This window comes from Rousettus aegyptiacus, unplaced genomic scaffold (assembly GCF_014176215.1).
Source record: "Rousettus aegyptiacus isolate mRouAeg1 unplaced genomic scaffold, mRouAeg1.p scaffold_m13_p_5, whole genome shotgun sequence".
NCBI lineage: Eukaryota > Metazoa > Chordata > Mammalia > Chiroptera > Pteropodidae > Rousettus > Rousettus aegyptiacus.
The window spans coordinates 32,604,197-32,629,133 of record NW_023416308.1 but is presented as its reverse complement, the minus strand read 5'-3'; the positions used below and the strand labels follow the sequence as shown (position 1 = coordinate 32,629,133).

General features: G+C 40.9%; 1 protein-coding gene across 3 annotated transcripts in view; it reads left to right on the top strand.

The window, feature by feature from the left end:
• NTM (neurotrimin) overlaps positions 1-24,937 on the top strand; it is an 897,130-nt gene that overhangs the window by 245,119 nt on the left and 627,074 nt on the right. Inside the window, exon 2 of one of the 3 annotated variants that reach the window (XM_036221177.1) lies at positions 19,449-19,569. The exons of the other annotated variants lie outside the window; for them this stretch is intronic. Coding sequence (XP_036077070.1) covers positions 19,491-19,569 — 79 coding nt within the window. The 5' untranslated portion in view covers positions 19,449-19,490. The remainder of the gene's footprint in view (positions 1-19,448; positions 19,570-24,937) is intronic. 3 annotated transcript variants of the gene reach the window in all.

The window sequence follows — 24,937 nt, the reverse complement described above, 5'->3', positions numbered from 1 at the left end:
CCTGAGCTAGAGGGGTAGGGGGAAAATTGATATGGTCCATCCTGGAGTATACCAAAGGCTTTAGATGAAATAGTGGTGGTTGTCCATGTTCTCATACTGACCTCCTGAAAAACGAAGTTGAGAAATCTCCAAACTGATTTACGTTTTTTGTACTATTAAAACAAACATTGCTTTTTCTCATCTATGCAATTATTGCCCTGTCTCCTCCTTCATTCCCCCTCTGCTGCCTGACTTGACTTCTCTAAAAGCGATTCTGTATGCACCAGAAACATGAAGCCTTAATACAGGCTCTTCAGCATAATCGCTTCTTAATTAAGTCAGGCTATGTCTCGGTTTCTCAGAATTGTTTCCAGAGGGCTTAATTTTACTTCTGCTCAAAATTAATATTTTACGTTTTACTCTTAAAAGAAACAAAAAAGACTGAAAAGAACTCGGGAAGGGGGCATGTGAAAATGGTCCAGGGGAAAAAAAAAGATATCATATTTCAACTCCCATTACAGAAACATTCAAGCCTCTGTCATTAGTTATTTTCAGCAAGTAATACTCAATCTGTGACATTCAGTTTAGCAAAACAAAGCATGGATCAAGGTAATTAAATGGCACGACTCAGAGTGAATTAAGGGATGATTCTATCAACAGGCAACACCTGCTGATCTGACGCTTCCTGTGTACCTGCTTTGTCCTGGTCATTTCTGTTCTGGCCCCAGGGATGTAGGAAGTCTGCTGACTGTTACAGCACATGATGTACCTGGGTGCACCTGTGAGCAGGTACAGTCAGAGCTCATTATGAACGTGGAAGACCCAAGAGACAAATGATATTAATGACGTTATATTTTCTTCCTTAAGAGATGGCCATCTACTGGCTCAGGAACTTCCTGAGGGCTCTGTTCAGCTCTCAAGGAGTGCTACTGACTGTGGTGCTACAGAACGTGTGAACACATTTATCCTACGATGGCAGGAAGCCCACTCTACCACAAAATGTGGGACTGCTGACTCTACCCAACAATCCTGTCTGTTATCCATTCAACCATTCGAGAAAATATGCATTGACTTCCTACTCTATAGCAGACTAAGTCCAGTTGCTGTGGCCACAACAACAAAATGCAGAGCTGAGTGCTGCCATCAAGTCTGCAGATCAGTGTGTCACAGAACATGGGTCAGGCCAAGAGTTCACTTGTACAAACTCACTCAGAGTGCTTGGAGGAGCTATAAAAAGGAAATCTGGGAATCTTAAAATGAAGACAAGAGATATATTGTGAAGATGCATGATGCCTAGAAATGATTTGGTTTAGATTTTTGCTGTAAGGTCAAAATCACATGTACATAGACACTGTATTTCAATCATCTTCTGTTGGAAGACAACATCTGTACAGTCTCCCAGGGGATACATAGTGGTGGTGATGGAAGCGTGGGGTCTATTCAGAGGCTGAGGAGCTAGGAATGTGGTTCTGTGGCTCTGGCTGTGTGCGGAAGAGGTTAGGTGTAGTCTCCCTGAAAGATTCCTCCCTTTTTTCTGAGCCTTTGCCCCTTTTTGCCTCCCAGCTAAAGTTAGTGATGTCACAGGGGAAGAAGAGGGTTTGAGGGAGGTGGAAGGTATTCAAAGTAACCAGTTAGACTGCATATCAAACCATTTATACAACCACATGGAATTTGTGAATCTATGTGAATATATGTGAAAATTCCTGAATATGCAACCAAAGTGATCACCTGAAATACTGTTTCCAGTAAATGTGCCAGGATTTTGAGAATCTTCATCCTAGAGCCTGTGGCTGAGGCTGCAACAAGGCATTTCCTCTCTCCTTCATTTTCATGACTGATTATTAACCAGATGCCCCTCTCTCTTCTGGTCTGATGGCCAGCAAACAGTACCACAGAAGACAGTGTTGCTGAGGGACAGCCCAAATTCATTAGTTGCCCCCAGAAGTTTATTGTCCCAAGTACTATGTAAGATGATTATGCAGTATATACCAGTAGGAATTGAGAAATCCTTTCATATATGGATTTCTTTACAACAGTATATACCTTTTAGGAAAGACGTATTACAAGGGGCTTAGTTTAAAGGATTTCTCAATTTCTTTCCTAAATATTTTATAAGCATGATTGATTTGTCTTAAGAAGATTGGAAGATACATTTTCCTTAAGCTCATTTGAGTAAGAAGAAAAAAATTTCTTTTTTCCTGAAAAAGAATTTAGGATGGCAATAACCTCATAAAGGTTCAGGTGCTTTGTAATGGGAGATGGTACTTCATCATTTATCTCATTTTGTGCATTGTTACCAAATGCTCCTACAAAGGGTAGGCTTGAGACATTGCCAATGTGTATTTTGTCAATTCTTACTGGGTTCATGTTTAGGGATCACTAAACTCTTGCTCCACACAGAAGGGTAGCATGGATTGAGCACTTACTATACTCCAGGCCCTGCTTTCAGCACTTTAGCTATAGTAGGTGAACTTCACAATAATCACATGAGATAAATACTATTATTAGCCATTTAATAGTTAGGAAAATTGAGGGGCAGAGAAGTTAAGTGACCACTCAAAGTAATAAGAATATGGTGGGGTCTAGTTTCAACGACAAAGACATGTGTTTGACAACATTATCCTGCTGCTGCTCAGTAAGGTCCTTCTTCTGGAGAAGCACATTCTTCTCCTCTCAAATGTGTTTATTATCCTCAATCTTCCTACAAAGCACAAAATCCTGCTGGTAAGAGCCCAGTGGCTAGAGAGTGGACAAAGGCAGTGGGCTTTCTGGGGAAAGAGTGAAAGAGCATTACATTTCAATCACACCTTTCACATTCAGACCTACGTGCTAAATAGGGAAAAGAATTCTGTATATTAAGCCAAACAGTGTGAAGTCTTATCTACCCTCGAGCCATGTCTTATTATTCTTAAAGTCATCCACTTTTAAAATTCACCTCTTTCATGAAGACTTCTTCAATTATTTATTTTGGCATTCTTTTAGTTCTTATGTATTTTGGTATGCACAGCTAAATGTGTAGGTGCATACATATGTGTGTGTGTGTGTGTGTGTGCATGCGCACATGTATATATGTGTGTATGCATGTATATGTGTGTGTGTGTATCTCATGCATGATAATACTGTATCTTTTAAATATGTATCTATACTTCTAGTTTCTTCATTGGATTGGAAGCTTCCCCTGGGAAGGGTTAAATATTCTTTCTTATATCATTCTTTCAGCAGGATCTTGGATAGGTCTGTAAACACTGGGTATGTGAAGCACATAGAATGAATGAACAGCTAATCTTGAGAATTGGGTCATGACCTCAATACCATTCTACAACATTAAAAATGTCCATGATACTTGACCTTTCCAAAGAGAAAAATGGAGCTTTCTAACTGTTAAGAGGATGAAACCCCAAGACCAGTCTTAACTATAGATATGTACATACAGAAGGACACGTATACTTGCACAGTCAGCACAGAGAAATAGACAAGAGGGGAAGTCTATTTTGTGGATAGGCTTCAAGGGCAAATACACAAGTGATCCACTACAACAGGAGTCAGCAAACTATGGTCTGTGGGTCAAATGTGACCAGTGACCGGATCTTAAAATAGAGTTTTATAGGGACACCACTACTCTCATTGTACATATAGTCTATGGCTGTTGTCATATTGCAACAGCTGAGTTGAGTAGTGAGGCAGGGACTGGATGACCAAAAACCTAAGTATTTACCATATAGCCCTTCTCTCTGCCTCTATTTTTGATGTGTACAACTATCTTTTAAACTTCACATGGGAAAATAATCTCTGAAAGTCCAACTTTCTCCCCATACCTAAGTTCATTTCCTTTTCCTTTTACAAATATAAATTTGAAAATACGGCAAGTCATTTATTCTTTCAGACTATTCGGTGACATGGTCTTTTTAGATACAGATTTTTAGATGAGGTTCTAGATTTTTTGTTGTACTTGACCTTTTTAGAGTGAGTTTTAGCATAAATGGTACCCAAATTATTTGTGCTTTGTCTTACACTTGGAATCTCTGTGCCAAGTCCTGCGATTTGGCAAGGAATTTCTGGGGTAGGCGTGATAAACAGTGTCAGACAGTTCTTGACACTTCCAACCAGAAATGTATAATGGGAAACTGAAAATAAATGAACTCTAGAGGGCTTTTCAATCTCAGACAGTTCCAATAAGATGTATTTCCTGGTTTTCGGCATTGACTTTTATATTATAGAAAAGAAAACAAAGATGTGCTCACTGTTTCTGGGCCATGTTCACATTATTATGTGTTTACTAAGGAATGTATTAAGCCCTAAATTTAGAATTATATAGACCGAGAAAAGATGAAAGGGAACATGGACCTGACATTCTCCCTTTCAGGGTTCCTAGGCCTTTGGTTGTTCATAAAAAGTTTAGTCTTCAGACCCATGCAGTACCACGTGATAACTCTACGTTAACTCATCTTAAACTTCACACATTTATCAGTAGGATTGTATCCCCCACCCACCTTCCTTAATTAACTAAAGGTCAAGTGGATCATAGAGGGGTCTCTATAAATAGCTAGACAAGTACATGAGACACAGAAGCACTTAATCCAGGGAAACTATAAGCCCTGAGCAAAGAAAGAAATTCACAACTTCCTCAAACTTGAGAGTCTCACCACTAAGGATTTTCTTAAGTGCATGGATAGATCTCAAAAGGTTATTAAATTGTTCAAGGGATGGCACAGGGCATCTCTAACCTTTGAGAAAGGCATGACAGAGGTCAACCACCACCTGTCTGTTCTGCTACAATGTAGAATGTTATAGTAGAGGCCTTCTTGGGAAGCCCTTAGCTTTCAATACAAGGAAGGGCAAGATATGAAAAACAACTTGAAGGGTGGGCTATCCAACAGACAATGAAGGTCCCAGTCTGCTAAGTATTGTTTATACATGATTTCATTAGATTCTTGCCAAATTTCTGAATTCTGTAAATTACGTTCATTTAATAAATGAAAATGGTAAGTGTTAACAGTTAAACAATTTTTTCAAAAGTTACATAATTTGTAAATGATGAAACTGGACACATGCTTATTTCTGAGTTTTTACTACGCCATGCTGGGACAAAATATTATTATTGCAGACTCTCGGGGAGCAAAACAGGGAAAAAAATTTTGACTTTCATGTAGCTTATAGGTAGGTTTTTATTTTTCACCCACCTGGAATGATGATTTAACACTGTCCTTAGAAATATATTGTGTCCTAAGCTAAGTGCAGTTTAGGACCTAGTTTCTTTTGGTAACATATACTCTTAACAACCCCATCTCTTAGGAATACTACAATATATTAATGCCAATACTAGTAAAAGAAAGGAGTGAAAATGTTATGGTGGCATGTAAACGCTTGTCTTCTTGTACTTTGTTATGTGCCATGATGATATAGAACCTAAGATATGTTGCACATTTTTCTTGGATGCCTTCTTCAGGAATATTCATGAACTAGTTTTGGTGGCACATCCAGAAAGAGGAAATAGAGGAATAGAAATCACCCTGGGTCACATAAATACAAATGAAAAGCAAAGGGATCCGACAAATATCAAAACATAAGCGAAAGACAAAAGCAGCTCTATGATATCTTCTGATGTTGTACATGGTTTTGTTCATTTTATCATGTCATGTGCCGGGTACATGGAGACAGGTTGCGGTGTTAACAACTACATGCATTCAAATTAGCACTGACCCTCCCTCTAGAACATCCAAGTGGAAGATGGAAACATTGTTTTCCCTAAATCCTAAGCAATAATGATAGTAATTAAAGCACTGTGCATGGCACCAATTAATCTTAATTAGAGAATTTACTTAAATCAATTAAATGTAAAAGCCATTGCTTTGATAAGCATATCTGGAAATAGGGTAAAAAGAGCACATGGAGCTTTTAGAAACAGAATGCAGTGTCTGTTTATGTATATGGGGGAGGGAGGGTGGGAATAAACATTGAATAAGATAAGAAGCAATCTGACTATTCCCAAACCCCTTTCAGTACCTGAAGACAGCACCATAATTCATAATCCTGAAATGCATAGTCTGATAATTGCTTTAATCACTAGAGAAACATGGCTGAACTGTATGGAAATAAGCTATAAAACTTATTACAAGATAACAAGATTTTATCTGTTCTCCATTGTCACGTTAGAGCCTCATAAGGTCAAGGAGTTAATCACCTCCTTCAGTAGAAGCACCATAGATAAGAAACTGGAAACTGGTGTGTGTGTGTGTGTGTGTGTGTGTGTGTGTGTGTGTGTGTGTGTGTGGTTTAAATCCTCCTAGATTCCAGGACAATAGAAATGGCCAGGTAGGTAAAAGGAAAGTGGATTACAGTCTGAGAATAGCCAATTGTTTTGTACTTTTCTTTTTTAACTTTTGTACTGAAAACTTCTGGGGTATCAGTAATTGTTACATTGATTTGCTTTGCGAAGTTAGCATTCTCCAAAATGATCCTCCTCCCATGCAAGTCAAGTAAGGTGACAACAAGTCAACAGGAGTGCAAGGCCATGGCTTTAGAAGAGTCTGAGCAAGCACACTTCCTTCCCATTGGCCTGACAAAGTGAAACAGACACAACTGCACAAGAAGTGATCTTAAAAATCACCTACTTTTACCTCCTCAGACTGTCACCTGAGGGGACAAGGCTGAGGGAGATGTAGGGCTGCCCGAAGTCTCCCAGATCCTTCATAATGTAGCAGAACAGTGAGGTAGTCCAGGGTGCTATTTAAGCAGTCAGTATCTCTGAGAGGGAAAGGCAGAGGCTGTAGACAGCAAATGTCTTTCCCTGAAGACGAAATTCCTAATAATGCTAAGATAACACTCTTTTAAATTTGGGGTTGCACCCTCACATCCTCACTTGTGTAAGGTGTGACCCTAAAGTTATGTTGGTTAAATCTGACCCAGTAGCTCTCATTTCTGTATTTTTACCCTCATTTGGTGAGCGTGGCCCACACTCACCTTCTCTTCAGGCCCTCAGCTCTAATTTTGCTCCTTGCTCTTCATCATAGTTTCTAAGAAGCTAGACTTCAATTTATATCTAAGATGAAGCTAGATTTCCTGGGTTTCTCAATAAAAACTAAAGAATAGCAAAAATAACAAAATTTCCAAGAAGATGATTATGAAGATAAAATGAGGTTATGTGTCTGGTTTATAGAATGTTGTCAGTAAACAATCATCATCATCATCAATTTAAGAAAAATTATGTTGAGAGGAAAAGAGTGATTGAATAGTTTTCATCACTCATACAATTTAATTAAAGGAAAAAAGCATAAATTGCAGAAAAAAATATAATTTTTTAAAAATAAAATTACTGAAGAATTTGAGGAAATGTGGAGGAATTAGAGACGTCCCCAGATCTCTCCCCTTGAAACAACAATAAGCTGAATATCTAAAACTCAACAAATAACACCCAAACTACACACCAGCACATCTGACCATGGGATCTGCACATAAGACCTACCACAGGTCAGAATCCCAGGATGTTGGGTAGTGGACTGGGAAAAATAAAGAAGCTACCTCTCGCAGCCATCAGAGCTCCCCGTAGTAGGAGGGGGAGGCAACTTCTCTGAACAGCCTTGCCTGGGAGAGTTGTGAGTTCCACATAGTCAGCAGCAGGGGCAAGTCATCAGGGCACAAAGCAGAGAAGCAGGATGGCAGAAAAACAGCAGTTGATTTTTAGCAGCTGTGGTTGCAAAACCAAGGCTGAGCCATAGTTCCCAACCCCTAACCCAGAAGGCCCTTCTCCCCCTATCCTCTGAGACCGAGCACTGCGGAGTCCAGGGGAATCTGAGCAAACACTACTGAAGCTGTCCCTAACACTTACAGGGACTGAGACTGAGGGTAGCAAACGTGATTAAATATCTACATGAAAATAAAAAGGCATTATTAAGGCTTTATATAAAGCAGGGATCCAAGAGGCTTAGATGCCACCTACTCAAAACCAAAAGAAAAGCTCCTTCTTTACAGCAGGCTAACAAGAGACCTTTATATAATAAATTTTCTTTCTGGAATAAAGCAGAATATATTTCCATTAATGCCCAGGTAGAGAAATAGTCTATTAAACACCATGAGCAACCAAGGTGACAAGGCATCTCAGAAAGATAGAGAAAAATCTCCAGAAGGCAAGCTTACAGACATAGAAATATGCAACTTAAATGACAGAGAATTCAGGATGGTACTTCTGAAAAAAACTCAATGAATTCCAAAACGAGTCATATCAACAATTTCAGAAACTGAAAAACAACTAGATGAGCAGAATGAGTTCTTTAGCAAGGAGATTGAATCCCTGAAAAAGAATAGCTAGATATTCTAGAGATGAAAAAATATACTGCAAGAATTGAAAAATGAAATAGCAAGATAAGGAAATAAAGTCGATCAAATGGAGGAAAGGATCAGTGATATCAAAGACAGAAATCTAGAAATAAATCAGAAAGAAGAAAAGAGAAACCGAAGAATAAAAAACAATGAAAGGAAATACAAAAACTAGCTAATACCATCAAGAGAGGAGACATAAGAATAAAGGGCATTATCGAAGGCGAGGAAAAGGAGCAGGGACTAAAAAGCTTTTTCAGACAAATAGATAATAAGAATTTCCCAAATCTAAGGAATGAGCTGGAGCTTGGAATTCAAGAATTCAACAGAACACACAATTATCTCTATCTCAAAAGGCCTTCACCGAGACACATTGTATTAAAATTACCAAAAATCAACAATAAAGAATTCTTAGGGCAGCTAGGGAAAAGAAAATGGTAACCTATGAAAGAAAACTCATTAGATTATCATAGGACTTCTCAGCACAAACCTTAAAAGCCAGAAAGGAGTGGAATTGAATATTCAAAATATTAGATGAAAGAAACTACCAGCCTAGAATAATGTATCCAGCTAAGCTCTCTTTTAGATATGAAGGAGAAATTAAGATCTTTCAGATATACAAAAAATTGAGGGAATTCTCAACCACGAGGTCTGCACTACAGGAAATACTGAAAGGAGTCAGCTCACCTAAAACAAAATGACAAAATAATATACATAAATAGGAGTAAGATGACTATCAGGCAAATAGAAGCAGAGGAGTACAACCCTTACTAGGAACAGGGCAGTATAAGCTTAAAATAAGAAGAGATTTGTTATAGCAAGATAGTAATGAACATTCAGCATACATAGGGACAAATTGAGACAACAATGACTGAAAAAGGACTCATATCCAAATTCTCAAAGGAGAAAGGAGATAAGGCACATGCAGAAGAAAATGGGTATATATATATATATATATATATATATATATCTTTTACATATTCATAAAAATAAAATTACTGGGATATTCTGTTGTTAAATTTCAAGGAAATTCCTAAAAATCCCTCTGCCTTCATCTTGGGATGATAAATGAGTTATTTTTTGGAGACAGGAGGTGACTCCAGTGCCAGCTCCAAATGTTTTCAGGCATGTAGATACCATTAATCATCAATTAATTGCATGTAAATTTAAATCTACCAATCAGAAGTGTTACTTTTTTGTTTGTTTCTTATTTTGGGGAGGAGGGGACACCTGGTTTATAAATTTGTAGATTAAAAAAAACATCAAGAATACTGTCACTTATTTAGTTAAACAGAACAAAAAAAACTCTAGGTCTTGGCTTCTACAACTGCTAACTCCTCTCCAAAGTATCTTAATTTAAGTTTGCTTTGTAAAAACAATTTAAATTAAGCTCCCCAAATATGCATTTATTGAGGATTCACTTTGATAGATCTGTGTAGGTGGTTATTGCAGAATTAATCCTCAGTAAATATGTTTTTTGATGATCAGTTGATTTTCATTTAACACCCAGTAGTCACCACATAAACTCTACTCATGTATATCTAGTCAAAAAACAAGTTGAATAAATACCGACAAGCTATTAAAATCATTTATTGTGAATTAACTCCTTGTTGTTGTATGCACCAAAATCAATTGGACACATTTAGTAGTAAGTTTAAGTGAGTTTCCTTGGTAGATGCCACAGAATAAAGCTTATTCCCTGACATTGGTAGGATTCTTGCACAAACATTCAGCTTGGGGCTCATAAGCTTAAATATTTGCTTCCCAGGCTGAGGATAGATAAAGGAGTCTGCTTAGGGTAGCTAATCAGCTGTGCTGTTCTGAGAAGTTCTGTGAGCAGTTGAGTACAGGTTAAAAATATTTGGAGGTGATCACCAGCAGTGCTGGTGACTAAGGTTTGCTTAATCCTGGGCAGGAATCTGACATTCTTTCATCCTTAGAATATGGATGGGCACAGGAATTAGGGTCTGCCACTGATCTAGGAGTTAACAACTTGTGACCTTGGGCAAAGAATGACCTCCCTAACATCAGTTTCTTCTTTTATAAAATGGGATCCTAAAAGGATATTGACCATATAAGACTTCTTATCAAATGTGATAGTAAGTAATATTTGTAAAAGGACTTTTTACACTGAGTAACATATAGAGATACTTTATTGTAATGTTTTTCCAATGAGAAAAGGCTTGAGATAATACACTATGGTCCCTAATGAGGCTTCCTTGGCAATCAAAGGCACTTAATGGGAAGGCAGGTATCCAGATAATACTGATTTCCAGTGGTCATAAACCAAAACTACGCAGTTTGATGCTGCAGTCTCAGTTCCCTTGCATGGGATTCAGACTGAAGTCCACAGACTTGATGGCTCACCTTCCTAAGGGCTCAACCTATTCTTGCTATTGATCTTTTTAGAAGGTTGTTCCTCAGCGTGTTGTCACATATGTAGCCGTTCAACTTCGGGCAAGATAGCCATTGACTCACCTTAAGTCTGGAAGGAGACAGAGGGGGTCTTGGATTGGCAGGGGATGTCTATTCTTTACCCTCTTAGGGACTCCCAAAAGTCAGAATTCTGAAGTTAGAAGTTCTAAAGCGTGACTCAGTCCAGTGTGCCCTCCTCTGGCTGCTCAGTGGCCTGAAGGGAAGAGGAAGAAACCATACCCGCTCCCATTAATAAAAACAAGCAAACATGTGAATGTGCACCACATGATGTGCTTACTCCTCCCTGCAGCGGGGCAGGAATCTTAACAAGTTCAGGGGCTTCAGACCCTTGGAGGAGGAAGTAAGCATTGGAACATGTGGCAGCTGGTGACAGCCGCTCCTCCCTCAGAAAGCCACTTGAAATGCAACCTGTGCAAATATCTTCATCTTTTACTGCTCAACCAGACTGTTTACTGGAGCGACCTTATTACCCATCTCCTAAAAATGCCCATAAAATCCATAGATCATAGGCTACAGCATCATTACAGCAACCAGCCTACATGAGAAGCCTCTGCAATGACTCACCAGGGGCTGGATTAAGCAAACCTTAGTCACCAGGTTCCCACTGATGTATACTGTATGAACTACAGACAGAAGGAGAAAGAGGAAAAGAACAAAGGGATCTCGACAGTCTCTTTTATTTTCTTTCCTTTTACGGATCTTTTTCTAAATGTATTCTTTTTTCCCCTCCTTTGTCTCCTCAGTTTCACATACCTCCCTCCTGAAACAGATGTGGGATGTTAGAAAGACTTCATAGTTCTCCCAGCTCCCACTGGAGGAGTGGCAGCAGCCAGCAGGCCCTACAGGAGGGCAAGGCTCAGGCCTGGCTTCTGTAGCGGTGGGAGAAATCTCTGATGAATTTCAAAACTTGCCTTTACTTTGCATGTGATCGACAGTCACAGTGGAGCCTCTGTGTTTTACTATAAGAACAAATACAGAAGGAGGGAGAAATTGCAGCCCCCTCTGCTCTTTGCCTCCCCTGCTACAGTGTGGTTGAGTGGAGAGTAAGTAGAAAACTGTCTTTGTGCCATGGGCATATGTTTGCCCAGTACAGAGCAGTCCAGGAGAAGGTGGAAGAGAAGTACCGTGCAATCAGCACAGAGCCCTGCTGCAGCTGCCCCCAAGTCTCATCCGTGGAAAGTGCAAGATGTTTAGTGAGATGTAAAGGGGGGTCTCTCTTTGCTCCTGCCAGAAAGTCCTGGGCAGAAACTATGGGGCACCCACCAGTGTAAGGTCTCAAAGCAGCTTCCAGGACGAGAACCCAGATGAGATGACACCCAAGCAATCCCTCTTAGGATCTGCCTCCCCAGTCTCTTCTAGGCTCTCCTGGGAAATAGATTGTGTAAAGACAGAGATGCTTTGGTGATAAAATGTTGTTAAAAGCAGGCTATAAATCACAAAAAGCCGTGCAAATGAAAGCCCTGTCTTGGGTTATTACAGACTCCAGCCTTATCAAAAAAGTAGATTCGGTGCTCACAGAAGGTGTTTGTCGAATATTTGTTGATTAATCATATGCCTTCCTCTCTACCAGAAAACAATGTGACAGCCTCTTGGCTCTTCTGCCTTTTAAATGGGCTTTCTATTCATTGATTGATTCAACAGACATAGAACACATGTCTCCTTGTGCATGTGGCTGTACTCAGTGATGGTATTATAAGACAACCTCTTTCCTGATTTAGGAAGCTATTCGGTGGGATCATGGGATTCCTCTTTAAAGGAATAGAGTTAACGCTCTTGCAGCAGGAGAGGTGGGAAAAGTGAATGCTTGCCTCCTTTCATTTGGCCATTACATCTCCTTTCTCAGAAACCTTTCTTTCTAAGCATAGCTCTAGCAAGATAGAGAAAAGTCCAGAAGACCATCTTTCTCATTGGTAGGGCCAGTGCCCTTATTTCTATTCCAGGGAAGCCTGTGAGGATGTATGGGGACCTCACAGCTCCAAGAACTGCATTTATAATGGGAAGTAAATCCTCTAGGTCATTTTTCCTTTCAAAGAGCCTTATGGACTAACCTAATGCAATGCTTCTCAAAGTCTGGTCCCCAAACAGCAGCACTGGCTTCACCCAACCACTCCTCAGAAATACAGATTCCCAGATTTCACCTCAAACCTACTCAGTCAGAAACGGGCTAGAGATCAGCAACATGCGTTTTAACCAGCCTTCTGAGGGCCTTCATGCATGCCTCAGAGAATTGGTTCTCAAATGTGGCTGCATGTTGGAATGACATTTTAAAAGCAATACATTGTCTTACTCCCAGGGGTTCTGATTTGATTGGACTAGAAAGAAGCTTCGGTGTGGGCGTTTTGAAAACCGCTCAGGAAAGTTTAATGTACCATTAAAGTGGGAACCATCAATCTGGCCATCTAAAAATTCGGCTGCTGAGGAAAGGGGACCTCAGATCCCTACCCCGCCCCAGAATTTCAGCTGCTCTGATTCTAGTTTCTGTTATTTTTAGCAATTTCTGAATATTTGCCCAGTCATCAAGAAGAAAACACTAAATAGCAGCATAAGGTGGCACTTTTCATCTTACTTCCTGGAGACATCTCACAGGTCAACAAGGGATGCACAGGAGGCCAGATCAGAATTAGTTCCTGGGGCTTCCTGGAAACACAGGGGAGTCACTGGCACAGCTGGCTTTGCACAGGTGGCCATTCTTCACCACTTTGTGCCAGAGAGAAAAGAGAGCCACAGGCTTAAAGCGCTGAGTGGTTTGGGTTGCACTCCTGCTTACAGTCACAGATCCAGACACAGACCTGACTTTCCCTTGAAATTTGCACTTAGGAGCGGTGGCAAAAGGAGGGTGGGGCTGGTAGGGAGGAAAATTGAGACCTCTTAGATGGTTAGCACATTGCTGTGTCCGGTTGTGAAAATCAATAAATATATTCACTGGAGTGAAAAGAAAAATCTGCCTAGCCAAGCTATGTGTGAAGCAATGAAGGGGAAGGAAAGGTATTACTCAGAGGAATTCTGGTCTCCACTGGAAGCCAGAATAGGGTAAAAACAGTTTCCTTCTGAAATGCTGGGACCAGATTTATTACCTATTTTGGCATCTGCCCCATTCTACCAGTAAATATGTTGCCTAGCTCCTGGGAAGACCTCCTCAGTTATCTGAGAAGCATTTGAGGGCAAATGAGGGACAGCCAGTCAATTCTCTCCCGATACCTCCTTCATTCTCCCATATGAGCCAGATTCCAGCTGATGTTTCCCTAGGTCGCAGTTTTCCAACCAGCAAAGTGTTACACCAGACCTCTGTCTCCAGAGCATGGGGAAGCTGTGGGTAGGAAATGAAGGTTGTGTTTGCATTTCAGCAGTGTTCTTCTGCCTTAGGATCAAGTGTGAGAGATTTTGCCCCATCCCCATCCCTGCAGGGGGCTGCCTGGAGAAGAGCTTTTAAAACTATCCCACTGCTTTTCAGAGCACTTGCCTAAAAAGACTATAGCTCCAGACAATTGCATGTTATTTCTTCACCGACTCTATATACTCAAGAGCAATCCTTATTTTTCTCCTTCCAGCAATATAGCATGGACTGTGAGGTAGCACCTCTGAATTAAGAGAATAACCAGGTCTTTAGGAGCCATTCCACCAGTGGCCTGGGTAGAGTTGAGAGTTGACACAGAACCTTGATAATGCTAAGGAGAAGAAATTTAAGGTTTGACCACACATGTGGTCTATTATAGAGATGCTGTTGAAGGTCTCAGCACAGATGTGGGGTCAGAGCTCCTCCTTACAGATTTTCAGATTCACAGTTTGGACAGTGTGGGTGTGAAGGGTATGGGGGAGACAGAGGACACTGCCACATCCTGGATCCCAGCACTTGCCTTTCACTGAGGACTCGAGGGCCCTCAGAAGGAGGGTTTGAGAGGAGGTAGTCTTTGCTGAAACTAGAGCTAGTCTGGAGCCCAAGTTCAAAGTAAGTATGCAATTGTTAATATAAACACTTCCCTTGAAACATGAGCTGTTCTGTGGAATGCACTTGAACTACATTTAGAATACAGTAGTACCCACTTATTCGAAGTTTCACTTTTCACAGCTGCAGTTACCCACAGTCAACTGTGATCCAAAACATTAAATAAAAATATCCAGAAATAAACACTTCACAAGTTTCCAGTTGTGTGCCATTCTAAGTAGTGAGATGAAATCTCTGATGCCTTGCTCCGTCACACCCAGGATTTGAACCATCCCTTTGTCCAGCATTTCCACGCTACAGATACTTCCTGCCTGTTAGCCATTATCAGATCAACTAACTGTCTTGGTACTGCAATGTTTTTGTTCAAGAAACCCTAATTTTAGTTATTAATGGCCCCAAAGAGTGGGAGTGCTGGTGCTGGCAATTCGGACATGCCAAAGAGAGGCCGTAAAATGCTTCCTTTAAGTGAAAAGTGAAAGTTCCCAATTTAAAAAGGAAAGAAAAATTTCATATGCCAAGTTTGCTAAGTTCAACAGTAAAAACAAATATTCTACCATGGAAATTGTGAAGAAAGAAAAAGAAATTTATGCCAGTTTTTCTGTCGTACCTCAAACTGCGAAAGTTAGGGCCACAGTGCATGATAAGTGCTTAGCTAAGATGGAAACGGCATTAAATTTGTGGATAGGCGACTTGAATGGAAAAATTTTTTTCCCATTGTATAGTGTTTGAGCCTGTCTGTATGAAGACTTCAGCAAGTTATACCCTGACAGGAGAGAAACCCAGCAATTCGCTGTAGATGAGGAGTGATTATACCATGACATTTTGAGAGAGAGGGAAAGGGAGACCAAATTCACCTAATTTTTATTACAGTATATTGTTATAATTGTTCTACTTTATTATTAGTTATTATTGTTAATCTCTTACTGTGCCTAATTTATTAATTAAACTTTCTAATACCTATGTATGTACAGGGAAAAAAATAGTGTATAAAGAGTTTGGTGCTATCTGCTGTTTCAGGCATCCAGTGAAAGTCCTTGAACTTATCACCCATGGACAAAGGGGACTACTGTGTTACATTTTGAATTTTCCAGAGTCCTTTGGGCTTCATTTGCCACCCTGTTGATCTGGTGTCCTTCGCTCTGAAAGGCTGAAGATCATCCCTGGCTGTGGCACTAAAAGGGTTAGCTAAGTTGTCCTTGGTAGTCACTGTTAAAGTGAGGAATGGAGATCCAGAGAAGGCTAAGCTCTTCAGCTGAAACTATTTTGAACATTAGGGCTGTCCCTATAAAGTGCGTTTTACAATGGCCCTATAAAGAGTGGCCCCAAAAATCATTGGAATGAACTGGGCTTGTAGCACCTTGTTTAGGGGCTGAATGCAAGTTAGCCCCTTCTGCAGAGTGGCCTTCTGTCTAGGTTCCAAGCCCTTCAGAAAGGTGAGCATCTGAGCACCTGGACAGGTCAGTGGAGAGCTCTATTGCAGAAACACTCTTCAGTGCCAAAAGGGAGAACACAAAAGCGAGCCTGCCCTTGCCATGGAGAGAGGAATGGGGGACAGATGGTGGTCAGCGGATTTTTAATCGGAGCTGCTCAGGTAGGGCCAGCCTTTTCTTTGAAGTTTTCTCTGGTAGTCTTTCACCAAAGTCTTCTTTTTGTTTTTCCTATATTATTCTCTGCATCCATGGAAGCACATGGGTATTCTGTCTCCTCATCGCACCCTGTTTCTGCCCCTGTCATGTCAGCTATAATGCAGCATCTCCTCATCTATCTTCCCCTCAAGATTATAAGAAGGCAGGGGTTATATCTTTCATCTCTGCAGCCCCAGAGCTATCACAGTATCTGGTGTATATAGATTCGCAATTCCTTATCGGCAATTCCAAATTCAAAAAGGTCTGAAAACCTGGTTTTCTTATAACTCATTTTTCTGTAAAACTAGGGCTAGGTGTTTTTAAGTTTTCAAAGTCAAAGTGTCATAGCAGAGTAAAAAATAAAATGGACTCTTTTAAATGGCAAAATGGAAGAAGTGCTAACAGCCAATGTAAGCAGTGAACTGTTGGGCACAGGGGGAAAAGTAAAACCCTGTGAGGTGAGCTGAGAGAGGCTTAGAGGCTACACGACACTTGAGCCTGGTTTAAATTTTAGATATGATTCCCAAAGATGAGGGGCTGGAGTAGGGAGATAAACTTGGGCCAGCATTTATGGTTTTCTAAGTATTTCCCAAACTTTTTATATTCTTCCCATGAAGTTTTCAAGCTCTCTTAGGGCTGAGACTTTTTTCCATTTTTTCTCTTCTTTCCATATGGCTCAGTGAAAGGCATTTTGAGGCCCACTCTGGGACTGTAGACAGTCATCTCCCAGAATGTTCTGCAAGAAATCTAGGCCTTGCACATAAAATATGATCAAGAATATTTTCTTGAATAAATGAAAACTTAAGGAGTGTGACTTTTTAAATCTATAAACTTTATTTTTAGATCAGTTTTAGGTTCCATTAAAATTGAGCAGAAAGTACAGAGATTTCTCACACACCCCCACACACCGCAAGGACTACCTTCCATTATCGACATCCCCCACCAGAGTGTGCATTAGCTGCAGTCCATGTGCCTCCATTAACACGTCATTATTTTAATGCTCATTTGTCCCTACTTAAGAGTAATAGTAGAGGCATACAAGGCTTTGCTCCCTGACCCCAGATCATACTCAGCACCTATTGCTTTCCTTCCCTATTTAGAGGTTCTTGGTCTACTGAGAAACCTGCCCAGCTACAAAGATGCAGAGAAGAAAGAGGATTATAAGCTTTGAAAGGTATAAACACTAAGACAGAGAAATCATTCCTGTGTAACAGAAGGAAACTCATAGGCCTAGATATTAAAGATGGAAAAAAACCTACAAGATCAATTCCCTCCCTCCGGGTTCAGAGTAGGTGAACTAATCAAGGCACACTAGCTCCTGACTTCTCATGATGGGAGAAACAAAAGACACCCATCCTTCACCAGCTCCCCAGTCAGCTGATACCCAGGATTCTCTGTCTTTTTCTTTGAGAGCAGCCCAAGGACAGAGGTACTAAATACCAAGCCCTTGAAATGATTTGCTTATGCAGTCTACAAGGCACATTTAAAGTACCACTGCAGACTCATGACATCCTGATGGAGTATGCAGAGTGCACAGAGAGCTCCCCTTCTTACAGATGAGGGAAATGGCGTGAGCAAGTGTGTGGGTTCTCGCATTGGATGAGGGATGGGGTCAAGCTGGAGCCCAGGATGCCGAGTCCTGGGCCATGCTTCCACAGGGCATGCCTGGAGGGGGCAGTGCTCTCAGGAGGCCCTGGTCACAGCCTATGATAAAACTAGATCAGTTTTTCTTAATGTAACATTCATACAACAAGAATGAAAAATAATCATCCTTCGGAAGCAAAGAAGAGTGTTTTAATCTGTGGGTAGAAAAGTAAGTTCCTGTGTCAAATCATTTCAGAAAAAACTTCAGCGTGGCTCCTCGAAGAGGACCTTCCCAGAGTTTTCAACATACTAACGCAGTCGTGAGCCTCCAAGAGAAGGAGGGTGCGGTGTTCCCTGAAAATATTTAAACACAGTTCGTTTTGGGCAGATCATCTTGGATAGAGAACTCTTTGGAGAATGCAGTGTTGGAATCATTCAAACAGAGGACTTGTGGTGACTTTTTCATTCAGTTTTCAGCTCTGGGGTGTCTTTCATGAAGGTTCTCAAAGAAAATTGGAGGAAAAAAAAACAACAACAGAAAATGAAAATCTCTAAGAGAAGACTAAAAAGAACTGAGTTATTTGGGTATAAAGAAAAAAGATACTGGCGGGCCACTAAAATCAATTTAAAAATATTTAGCATGTTTGAGGATTTGGTGCATGGCAAGATAAGGGGCTGTTCTTGAAAGTAGAAGGGGCAGAGCCTGGCTCCCTTGTGGAAGAGGGAGGTGGAGACCAGCTTGGTGGTGAGGAGCCTGCTGTGTGAAGGGCGGATGCCTCTGAGACCAGGAGCCAGGCAAGGTGTGGACTCAGCAGCCTGAGTTCTCAGACAGAGGGTCTCCTAGGAAGAAGATGAACTGGGTTGAATGCTTTTAAGGCACAGGACCAGGGAAAATTATCCGTGCAAGTCACAAGTAGCCTTACGGTGCTGTGATCACGAGCAGTTTATGTAGAAGCAGATCTGAACGGTGGCACTAAGGTGAAACTGTAGATGCTGTAAGACAAAGGAAAGGAGAGGGACCTTGAATGAATTCAGTCCAGCTGGGAGGAGTGAGGGGGAGATGGGCAAGGGAGAGAGAGGAGAAGGGCTCAGAACCAAAGCCTTTAATGAAAGTCACTCTGCAAGGAACTGTGGCCTTCCTTCAAAATAAGCATCAGCCAACACTGACCCCAGGTGCTTGAGGCCACCGCCTGTGATAATAGAGGCTCCACATGCCTCACCACTTCAGTGCCCACATCTGAGGTACCCCCTTGATCTGCATGGTTTCCATATCTTCCTTCATTCCTTCCTGACCTTTCCTCGATGAGGAGAAGGAGCAGGCAGTGCAGGGTGAGGGTGGGGAAGAGGGACAGCACGTGGCAACAAAACAAAAGGAAAATCACGACGGCAGGCTGGGCTCTGGTGATGGGCATCTTGCAAAATTCTGAGGTTCATTAAATATAGAAAGGTAGGATGAAAAATAATATTCACTTATTGTTACAGTTTCAAAGTCGGAAGCTGGCCTTGATTTCAAAGAACTTGTATGTAATGTGATGCATGGCTTTCTTTTCTGTCTCTCTTTTTTATAGGTAAGTGACATTTCATTCTGCTCATCCCCAAGGCAAAGTTGGATGTTTTTAAAGTGGAAAAAAATGAGCGGAAAAAGAAACGGGGAAGGTGGGAAGAGGTGGCAGTCAAGGGGCATCACAGGTAGGTGCCCACTGAATTCATCATCCTTTGCCCAGAAGGGCAGGGGGTGGCTCTTCCCCAGGGTCCATGGTGAATGCCTTTCCCCAGGACTGGAGGTCTGGATCCAGTTGTGGCTTTTGAGACGGAGATGACTTTGCTCTTGGAAAGAAGTTGGTTCTATAAAATTGATGGCTAGTGCTGTTACCAAGGGGTCCGTCCCCGGTGAAGTTTCAGGTCTGAAATGAGTTGTGGTTCTGTGCCCTGATGCCATGCATCAGGTACTTTGCTGTGGCTGGTGGTAGAGGAATTAGGGGAAACATGCTGAAGACAAAATTAGGAATGTGCAAGATGAGATTTCCTGTCATGATGGGACTGCAAACGGTATGGGAATTTCTGGATAGAAAGGAGATTTGTGAGAAAGCTGAGATTCTCGGGTACATTAAGAATCATTTACTTAATTTTAAGATCTGTCTAATTACTGTGGATGTGTTTTTCTATTCTTGTGTGGTCACTGAGGCAAAACATACATTCTCTTTATGAAGGACAGTGGCTTTCTGGAGCTGGAGGACAATTTATCATAATCATCTTACTTCTTCTTGGCCATTCAGGAAAGTCATTTTGATGTTCAAGACTAATTTGGGCTTTTCTACAATTCTGAAATTCAATTGCACTCTCCTAAGATTAAAAAAGAAATACTTTTATTTTTCCTATAATTTGTGAATAATTCACGGAAATAATTGACTGATGACTGTGTCCAAATGTATTTGTTATTTTCTTTGAGAGAGAGAGAGAGAGAGAGAGAGAGAGAGAGAGAGATGTAAAACATTCTATTTTACAGTCTATAAATCTAAACCGAGGACACAGAACTCAATTCAATAAAAATATTTAAAATGTGCAGCCCTTAAGTCCAATTAAGAGAGATAAACAGAAGTGTTTGGAGATTGGGTTGTTAGGAAGGGCAGAAAGATAAAAATGACTTCGATCTCTGCCAAAGGCCTCAGAGGAGGCAATCTCATCCACACATCTGAGAAAATTCTGTAGATATAAGAAATGCCAGACAGAGGCAAAAATACGAGAATTTGTTTTTAAACGTGCTTAGTTTTGTTTCTGAAATTTGGACATACTTATGTTCTTTAAATTCTCTTTTCTTCAATTTTAACAAAGAGGAAAAAGAGCTCAAAATGTAACTTCTTCCTCTGAAATGAGAAATTTTATTGTATATAAAATACCACAAAACATCACTTTTCATGATGTCATATTCCAATCTTGTGTTTTTTAAATCATATTCCCACTACAGACACAATGACTCGTGTTACGTTTTTGTAGCTATAGACAGGCCTGAGAATGCTTCTTAGTACTGCCCTGCATAACGGGGACAATTGAGCTGCCATCTATCTGCATCTCAGTCCAAGTTGGTGCTCCGAACACCTTGCAACCTGATTTGAAAACAAGAAAACCTGCAACCAAGAAGCCACCCCAGACTCTTGCCCCATAGGGCAATAAAAAGGTGGGGTTTTTAGCTATAAGGCTTTCTATAGATCTTTTGTCACAAAATGAAGATTCCTATTTCCTGCCTTTAGATCGAGGTCGATTGAATCATTGGCTAAATTGGAAAACAGAATAAGAGCTGTGACATAATTTCTTTCTTGTCTTGGTATTCTGTCTTTTATACAGATGGCAAGAGTTGGTTGGGTGGGAAAGGGGCAGCATTCTCTCCCAGGCTTCTCCTTTGGGTACAATAGCTTGCTTTGTCAGTTCAGAAGCAGGTGGCATTGGGAGGCCTACACTATTGTAATGGATGAAATCAGTGCCTCAAATTTTCCTGTTAATAAGGAGGTAATAAGAGTATATGTTAATTTTACAAGAAAAATTTCCACAGAGTATGTAAGTACATGGGATATATTTGAATAGTTTTAATATGCTACAGTTCTCAGAGCTACAAGAAAAAAATTCTATTTGCACCTACCTTATAAACAACACCTTCCCCAGCATCACTGCACTCTGTGGAACAGGACAAGCGGGTAGTGCTTGCCCACACATACATCCCCAAACACACAACACTCCCATATACTCACACAAACAAATGTATATTTTTAGATGCAAACACAAAAAGCTGTGATTTTGCCTTTGAAAGGTGATAAGGAGCAAAGACCATTTTTAGAATTTGATCTGCCCCCTCTGTTGTTTCTTGAGATATATATATATTTTCTGCTTCATTCCCCAATCACTTATCGAAAACCATGCCCAGTCACTGTGTTTAACTTCCCCAGGTTCTTCACTTGCTCTATAATCCATCAGTCTGGCTTCTTCCCCAGCCTCAGTGCCCTTGGTTGGATAGTTAATCATGTAGGCTCCAGCATTGATCCACCCCTCTCTGTTTTTCTCTCCACTCTGGGTTATGTGGCCTTCCTTGACCCTCTGTCTGTCCTCAACAGTTCTGGCCTAGAAGAAGGTCAGGCTATCTGCTGAAATTTGTGCTCCTTGGGCACTGGGATCTCAGGGTTTCAGGAAGCAGCATGAGTGGGAGGTGATATAGACTGAAACAAAGAATGTATAGAAAGCCACACCAAGCCCCGCCTTCTGCCACCCTTGCAGAGCCTGCTTTGGGCACTGCTGTGTTCCTACTCTTTAGGCAAGGACCATTTTGTTACATCTCTTTAAAGCTAATCTTTACTGAGTGTCAGACGCTATGCTAAATGATACATGCACATGCACATTCACACATGTTTAATTTTTAAAACAATCTTATGATGCTGGTTTTAGCATCCTTTTTATACAAATAAGGCGATCGAGGTTTAAGGAGATAGGCTATTTTGTCCAAGGTCGCCTGACCTTGAAGATTGGATTTGAATTTGTACTTCTCATACTCCAATATCCATGAACTTAACTGCTTGTGTGCCACCTGTGCTATCCCAGAGGAGCACAGGGTGACGGAAAAGGAAAGTCTGTAAACCACGCTGGGACTTTCTAGCTGTTTAGATCAACCGACATCTTGACTGTATCGGCACCCTCTGGACAGTGCTTTGGAGAAGCCAGCTCAGGTAGGTGAAAAAAGAACTTGACAAGGCTTAAAAGAACTTGGATTTGAGGCCTGCATTTGCCATTAATTTGCTGTATGCCTTCAGGCAATTTATTTAATTCGCTGAGCCTTTTACATCATGACTAAGGTAAATGAAGTATAATACTATTTCATGAACTTAATAGGAGACCAAATCAGAGAATAATACCTCTGAAAGGATGTTCTAACAATACATACCTATTACCATTTCCTTAAAAACTTCCTTTCACCTTAGCTTCCCAAATCTCTAAATCTAGTTCTTGATTTTTCTGATGAGGTCTAGAATTTTTGCCAAAAGCAAGGAACAATTTTTGGCAGCTTTCTGAGTCTTCACTTCTTTTCAATACCAGGCCTAGTGGAGAGCAAAATTAGCCTGCCAATCACTCAGAAACGTGTGGGCCCCAGGAAATTAAACTCCCCCTCTCTCAAGCTGTCTATCCCCAAGTGCCAGGTATCAAATGAATACACAGGACACACGTTTTCATTCCCATGTCTCCTCTTTGTACATGTTAATTTGATCATTTTAGTAGAACAAAATAAACCAAGCGAATTTGAGATGTAGTTCATTATGCCCAAAGGCCAAAGATTATAGAATGTAGTTTGCAGGAAGGTGATTATTGCTCTTGCATCGTTCTTTTGGATTTCAACCTTTCCTTTCTCCAGCAATATTTAAAAGCTGCCATTTTACAGTGGTTACCCTCCTTTGATGGCAGACTGAAAGAAGAGAACAGAGACTAAGATCACTCAGCACAGCTTTGGAGCTGGTGTGGCTGACTTAGAGCCCTTCGCAGGTCTATTTGGCTCTAGGGACAGAACCCACGTAACTGCTTTCTGCAGACCATTCATGGATACACGCGTGCAGTTAGGAAAAGTACTCTCTAAATGCTTCCTGTGTCTGCCAGTGGCATTCACACATTCCCTCCTGTTCCTTCGGGAAATTAAAAGAGGATCTTCCATGAAGACTGGCACTTGAAGAAAGCTGCTTTGTCTCACCTATCCTTCCCATACCTCATCTCCGGAGTGAGTTATCTTAATCCTGACATTTGCCCAACCATTCAGAGGAAAAGCCTTTTTTTGTACTGCAGTGGGTACAAAGTGATTGCACTAACATGAAAAGCCAAGGGTAAGATCCCTCGGCAAGTAAAGGATAAAGAGTTTTATCTGAACTACTTGGGCACTGTTTTGGGGCTGACTTGATATCCCCTCCAAAAATACATATGTTGAAGCTCTAAACCCCAGTTTCTCAGAATGTGACTGCATTTGGAGAGAGAGCCTTTGAAGGATAATTAAGATAAAATTAGGTCATGTGGGAGGGAGTGCTTCATCCAATCTGACTGGTGTCATTATAAAAAGAGGAGCTTATGACACAGACACACGCAGAAGAAAGATCATACTATGACAAAGGGAGTACATGGCCATCTATGAGCCAAGGTGGGAGGCTTCAGAATGAAACCAACCCTATAGACACTTTGATCTTGGACTCCCAGGCACCAGAATGATGGTAGTTTGTTGTGGCTGCCCAAGCAGACTAATGCAGTCACAGGTGAGTTTATCAGGACTCAGCCCGTGCATCTGAGAACAGGCCGAGGCTCCTCTGGGCCATGGAAAAAGGCAGACTTGTAAGTTGAATCCCTGCTTTGCCCGATTTTGCTTCGGCAAATTACCACTTTGAACTTGATGTTCTTATCTGCATAAAGGGTATGATTATTTCTACACACACACACACACACACACACACACACACACACACATATCACTGCTGTTTTGAGAATTAAAATAATGAATAACAAATATTGTAAGACTTTTAACGCCCAATATCAGGTTATCTAACTTTTGTTATTTCTCTTAGTAATGTTGCGATTTTTAGTATGTGCCAGGCATTGTGCTAAATATTTACCCAGGAAATTTTGTTTAATCTGGCCTTTTTACTTGTGATAATTGAAGACGACAAGTCTGTTCTCAGGACTCTGTGTTGGATTAATTCATCAACTTGCAGGCTAATGTGTGAGTGCAGGCCCGTGAACTTTCTGCTCTTCAACCACCTGGCCGATATTCATTAGCTCTCTACCTTACTGACTTGGGGAGAAGAACTGCCTTGGGCCAATGCTCATGGGAGGTCCACACGCCCTACCCTGGCCCCGTCTTCTCTCTTAGCGCCTCCAGACGTTCCCCTATTTAAATGAGATTTAGTTACAATGACTGCAGATGAACTTTAAGGATTCACATATAATGATTTGCATTATCAAAGATGAGATTATTGACCATGAATAAGTAATGTACCACAAACACATAAGACATTGAAAGTGTGTGCGTGTGTGGGGGGTGTCAACC